The 6,453-nt window shown below is 36.7% G+C and overlaps 1 protein-coding gene across 1 annotated transcript in view; it reads right to left on the reverse strand.

The window, feature by feature from the left end:
- The window catches only part of LOC107062113 (uncharacterized mitochondrial protein AtMg00810-like), a 7,908-nt gene extending 4,342 nt beyond the window's left edge, over window positions 1–3,566 (reverse strand). The window contains exons 1-2 of the mRNA XM_015312348.1: window positions 3,449–3,566; window positions 2,947–3,026 (exon numbers count right to left, since the gene is read on the reverse strand). Coding sequence (XP_015167834.1) covers window positions 2,947–3,026; window positions 3,449–3,566 — 198 coding nt within the window. The remainder of the gene's footprint in view (window positions 1–2,946; window positions 3,027–3,448) is intronic.
- Window positions 3,567–6,453: the final 2,887 nt, after the last annotated feature.

The following is a 6,453-nucleotide window of genomic DNA, read 5'->3' on the forward strand; positions in this document are numbered from 1 at the left end:
TTTTAAATTAACGTAAGATAAGAGGAAATTTCAAAAGTTATATTTCATAAACAGTTAAAAGTTTCACATGTCATTTATAAATATGTACCTATGTTTATTATTGGACTTCAATGATAAGTTCATAAGTGCATGTTTTCAAGAATGTAAACATGTGTCATGTTTTGAAAAGTATTTCAAATAATGTAAGAAGTTCATTCTTTGTAATGGGGGAATTGAGCATAAAGTTATATCACTTATTTTGGGAGTAGTATCGAGCACCGAGTTGGGTTAGAGTCTCTTATGATTCGGAAGTCCCATAAAACTACATAGCTAGTGTAGGATAAGGTAGCATTGATTCTTCATGCGACTCATCATTGCCTCTGAGAAGGCCAATCATATGGATCCATAGTCACGATATTATCCTATACCCCGACAAAGTACAGGATGGCCCTTGCAACATGGGCGAAACGTTGTACATTGCTAGGCTCATGGTAATTCTTGTCGGTTAAAGAAACTCCCCACAAGTAAAGTATATTATTTTCATATTGCTTTCATTGTTTAATATATTGTAACACTAAAATGGTTTTCATAAGTTTCTTCCAGTCATTTAAACCCATAGATTGTTTACTCTAACCTTATCACTTACCTGTATATTCAATGTACTGATGTCATTCGACTTGCATCATTTTATGATGTAGAAACAGGTGCTCATGATCATCAACCGGTGATGCATTGAGGTCACTATTCATTCACATACAGTAGTTGGTGAGGCATCCTTACTTCTGGGAGACCCCAATTCATTTCAGTTTTAGTAGTAGTTGAGGTATCGTATGTCTTGTTCCGACACCTATCTTGTATTGTTAGAGGCTTCATAGACACACTAAATTAGATTTGTTCCATTGTTTTCTTAGGATGTTTTATTTAACTTATGATTCATGTTAAGTGTTTTGTTAGACTGTACTTTTAAGATTTTCTTAAATGTCTAAGTGTTCACTTATTTTAACCTTCCGCGTATTATTTAGTGTCATGTAAGTCATGTACCCAGGCCATGGGTTTTCTTGGGGATCAGAGATTGTTCTCTAGTGCCAATTACGTATAGGGTGTAGGTTAGGGTTGTGACAATGTTACTAATAGCCATTCGACAATACAATGCATGTCTAGGAAATCAGTTGAATTGGAATAGATAGATTCGATTACAAAGGAAAGAAGATTAATTGAATAATAAACTTGTATACAAAAGCCGGCTATTGCACTAACCATATTGGTATTAAGTGTAAATGTGTGTATAAAGTTAAACATGAACTCGATTTTACCTCTTTTAGAGTATGAGGGGTCGAATAAATAACTACTAAAGTAATGAATGAAGTCTGGGATACTATGAGTAATAGTATTCTCAAATAAGTAGTGAATTCCTTCCAAATATGATTAGGCTCTTATGTCGGGTTTGGAAAACCTTAAGGTTAAACTCTTGATGCTCACATATTGCACAAACTATTTGTTTTATGAATTGTGTGTCTAGTTGATATTGTATTGGCTTGGGTTTTGTCTACCATGTGCGAAAGGGGAGATGTAATTTTGGGTCGTGGGTCTCCCATATGGACCGACCTGACCCGATCCAAGAAGTTTTTTGAGAAGAGATAGGAACTAATTATCTCTTATTTAAAAAAAATAAAGGGGGAACAGTTTGGTAAATAAAATTTTTCCCAACCCTTCCTGATAAAACAATTTTTGCCTTGACACTAAAAGGCAACGTAAAAAATAATTTAAAAAGAGAACACAAACCAGAAGAGAATAAGAAAACTCAGAAAACTTTTTTGTCTGAAGATAAACATTTAGTTTGTGAATCATACTTTGTTTCCTAGTGATTCATAGAAGGACTTTGGATCAATCGTGTTAAAATAGCAAAATCAATGACTTTTGCTTCAAATACAAGGTACATAAATCGTCAATTTTGCTCTCTCTCTCTCTATATATATATATCAACAATAAGGCTAAATATAAATTGAGACACTATAAGTATAAACATACTTGTTGAAACTTCATTTGGTGATAAAAATAAAAGTTCAACTATGGAACATATATACTAAAAAAGACCAACACACACACACACAAATTGAATTACGAGTTTAAGAGAACCCAAAAGTTTTAGATGCTTAAACTCTTAACTCCTCCATCGATTTTACAGTCACATAAAAAATATATAGTAAAATTTGAGAAATAGATATAATCATATGTCAAAACAAAAAAACCCACCAACAATTTTAAAAATAATCAAATCAAGAGTATACGATATAATTAAAGCTCTCTGATCTGGAGAGTTTTTCAAGACGCTCATGGAGCAGATTTCTTTCTTTGGGAAGATGCGCACATCTTTGTTGTTTTCTTCCTCTTTTCTTCTATCACCTCGGGGTCATTACTGGCTCTCATTCTTTGGGTTATATAAGGCTTTCTAGGGATGACTGCATTGCTCCCTCTTGATATCGCAGGTCCTCTTGCTAGTGCTCATAAGGATTTATCTTTAAGTCGAATTGTCCTATAATAAATTAAAGTACCAGAATAATTAACAACAACAATAACAATTTAAAATGTGATAATAAATTAAACTTAATTATTTTTAAACATGCAAGACACAATTATCTTGACGATGAAGCAAGCTGATGTGATTCTACATGTTGCAAAGTCTTGGTTAAATGACTTGTGACTTCTTGATAAACTTCTTGACTAAACTCGACAAATCCATGGATCAATATCTATAAAAAGTAAATATAAAATATTTTTAGCATTTTGCAAACTATAGTTAAGACTCCTTAATTTAAACACTCAAAAGTCAAATGTAGATCTATTCCATTCACTTAATTATCACACAATTATTATGTAAATACTATGCACACATATTTTTCATACAAGACTACATTAATATTAAGATATCAAGTGATAATATATAAGTAAATGCTTCAACATTCCAACCTCATTGTCAGCAACACTTGTAAATCCATGAGTTTTTGATGAATCATATCCATCAGAATCGTCAGTTATGATTATAAAATCTAGAAATTATTAAAATAAAAGTTAAAAAAGGATAAGTTTTCATAAAATTTCAAATAATCATGATATTTCTAATTTAGAATGTAATGACTTATTCCCGTCGTTATAGAAAGGCCAACGGAGAAAAAAATTTGGGCTGGAAAACTTTTTCGTAGTATCTTGAGATGTCCCAACCTAGTCCAGATTTGGATGAAATCCGAGTCATTAAAGTCTAGGGAAATCTTATAGCAATTGTTGCACTAATTATAAATTTGATCACAGGAGTAGATAGTCAAGTCGTTAAGGAACCCGTACGACTTTACGGAATTGAATTCGGGTGAGTAGAACTCCCGAAACTGATCTTTAGCCTGCACGATTTTTTTTTAGTTTCGTTGGTTGAAGGTGTGTTGTGAAACGGGGTCTTGGATTTATTATTTTTGCTCACTGGTTCTGTGTAAGGCGCTGATGCAGGATTTTTGCCGCCAGGGCGGGGCCGCTGTAGCGGAGTGAGTCCCGCTGTGGCGGGGCAGACGCGACTTAAAGTCGGAAATAAACCCCAACATCGTTTTATTCTACAATTTTCAAACTTGATAGCTAAGGAACGAACCTAGGGATTTTCTTAACAGTTTTCCACCATTCTTGAGGCTAAATGTAAGATTTTAACTCCCAGAATCCATCTTTCGATCCGTACAACGTAATCTAATGGGTAATTATCGATGGGGGAGGGTTTTGATCTGGAATTTATGGCGGAAACAACCCTAATTTGGATATGGGGATCATGGGTATGATCTAGGGTTGATAGAATTATTAGTAATTCGGGTAATTAGTGATTGTTTATTTATTTCCGTGTTATTATTATTGTTTGTAGACCAAGAACAAGCGGAACGAATCCGAAAAGGGAAGAACCAAGTTTGTTAAAGGTTTTGAGCTTGTTTCGAGGTAGGTGATGGTTGTGATTCTATGATTGTGTGATGTATGTTTGTTCTTGCTTCATTATGATATATGTATGTATGCGAATGTTGCGTTATTGATCACATTAATTGTAAATGAGGATATATGAATGATGAATGCCATGAATCATGACTTTATTGTATGATTATGAGAATGCACTTTGTGATTGCGATTATGGCTTGTTGAATGGATTGGGTGTTGCGTTCCGACACATTAACTTGGATCGGTTGCCACGTTTTGTCATAATTATGGGATCGGGTACCACGTTCTGGTATGCTAACTATTTGGGTTTCGATTCCATGAGAGGACCAATGACTTGATATAACTGTGATATTTGAGAATTGTGAAACTATTCGTTGTTCTTAAATGATGATAGTAATGTATATGCTCGATATATGCATCTGATTATATTGTTGTATTGACTTATGTATTTTACACTTAGTGGGATAGCCGTGTGATCCTACCAATACACTGTGGTTGTTTACTGATACTGCACTTGCTCTTTCTTTGTTGAGTACAGGGCATCTTTAGGCGGTTATTGACAGACCTCGCTTAGAAGATCAGTTATCGTCATTCGAATTCAAGGGTGAGCCAGTTCTTCCGGGCTGCCATGTGTTCTCCTTTCGTCTATGTCCACATTTTGGACTTAGACTTTTATAGTTAGTTGTTAGTTCATTAGTTCGGGGTTGTATCCCTTCTTGTTTAGACCTGTTGAACTTTTGATGTTTTGTAACATTAACTTTCAGGTTCTAGGTATATTTTTCCGCATTGTTTAGTTGATAGATCATTTGGAAGTTTATGGGAACTTCAGTTTTTAGCTATTTAACTTGCTTTCGTAACTTAAATGCCTTAGTATTTTGGTTGAGTTGTTAGTTTGGGTTGTAGTAATTGTTCTCCCACCGGAGGGTTAGTATGGGTGCCAATCACGATAGTCTGGGTCGTGACAAAATTTGTATCAGAGCCTAGGTTCATTGATCTCGATGTACCAAAACAAGTCTAGTAGAGTCTTGTGGAATGGTATGGGAAACCTTTACTTTTGTTTGAGAGGTTATAGGATTTGAGGAAATCTCTCTGTTTTCTCTTGTCTCCTTTCATGCTATAACTTGATTCCAATTGCTATCTGGCGATTCAAATTGGTATCTAACCTCCTTCACTCTTCTGTCCGCAGATGGTTAACATTAGATTCAACGGCGTCAGGCCCGTAGCTCCTGTCAATGCTTCAGCTGAGGAATCTACAGTGAGAGGTCGCGGTCGAGGTAGGGGTAGAGGAAGAGCTAGGGGTAGAGGCCGAGAAAGAGTGGCGCCTACTAGAGATTGGGTACCGGTCGAAATTGCTCCCCAAAATAAGACCCCTCCGGTACATCATGAAGAGATAGAATATGATATTTAGGTTGAAAATGTTGAGGAGATTAGACAAGAGGAAGAGGTGTAGGCTGAAAATGCAGTTATTCCTCCTTTGGACCAGTGTTAGCTCAGCAGATCATGTCATTCTTGAAAGGGTTGGTTGGTCCTGGAATGCTTCCTTCTGTACAAGCAACTCAAGCTCCTACTAATCCCCTTGTTGCTATCACTGCTCCCAAGGTAGGTGGGACTGGAGGTAATGATGCTTTCTTTCGTCCTTTGTTGGGTTCTGTTATGACTGGTAATGAACATGAAATATTGAATAAGTTTTTGAAGCTAAAGTCTCCTGTATTTCTTGTTTCTGAGAGTAAGGATGCTTATGAGTTTATCTTAGACTGCTATGAGAGGCTTCATAAGTTGGGAATTGTCCATCAGCATGGGGTTGAGTTCGTGACTTTTCAAGTTCAAGCTAAGGCTAAGCAGTGATGGAGAGCATATGTGGAGTATAGATCTTCAACCTTACCCCCACTCTTTTGCACCCAATTTCATGCTCTATTTTTTTATAGAAATATGTGCCTAGGACTTTGAGAGATCGCAAGAAGGATGAGTTCATGGCTTTGAAGCAAGGTGGTATTTTTGTGGCTGCTTATGAGGCCAAGTTCCATGCTTTCTCTAGATATGCTACTCAATTGGTGACTACTGAGGATGAGAGGATCCATTTATTTATTAGGGGACTAAACTCTGAGTTGTAGGTATTGTTTGTTCATATGACCTATGCAGGGAGGAGCTTTAATGGGTAACTGACTTTGTTAAGAAAGTGGAGGGGGTGAGGCGAGCCTATCAGGCTAAGGCATTGGCTAAAAGGGCCAAGAACTCGGGTAACTTTCACGGTTCTTACTCCAGGGGTCCGGAAGGCTAACGCTTACTGCAAAGCCAATTCAGTCTGCTATGCCCGCCTTTATATGTAATTACTCGGGAACTCCACCTCATAATTTGACTCAGGATAGTCAAGAAGTCACGCCTTCAGTGGGTAGCAGGCCCTCTTTTGATCATACATGTTACAACTGTGGAAATTCTGGGCATATGAGGAGAGATTGTCCCCACCCGTGCATGATGGATTCCGCACAACAATAGACTAGAGCAGTGGTACCCGCGAGA

Source organism: Solanum tuberosum, unplaced genomic scaffold (genome assembly GCF_000226075.1).
Source record: "Solanum tuberosum cultivar DM 1-3 516 R44 unplaced genomic scaffold, SolTub_3.0 scf00200, whole genome shotgun sequence".
NCBI lineage: Eukaryota > Viridiplantae > Streptophyta > Magnoliopsida > Solanales > Solanaceae > Solanum > Solanum tuberosum.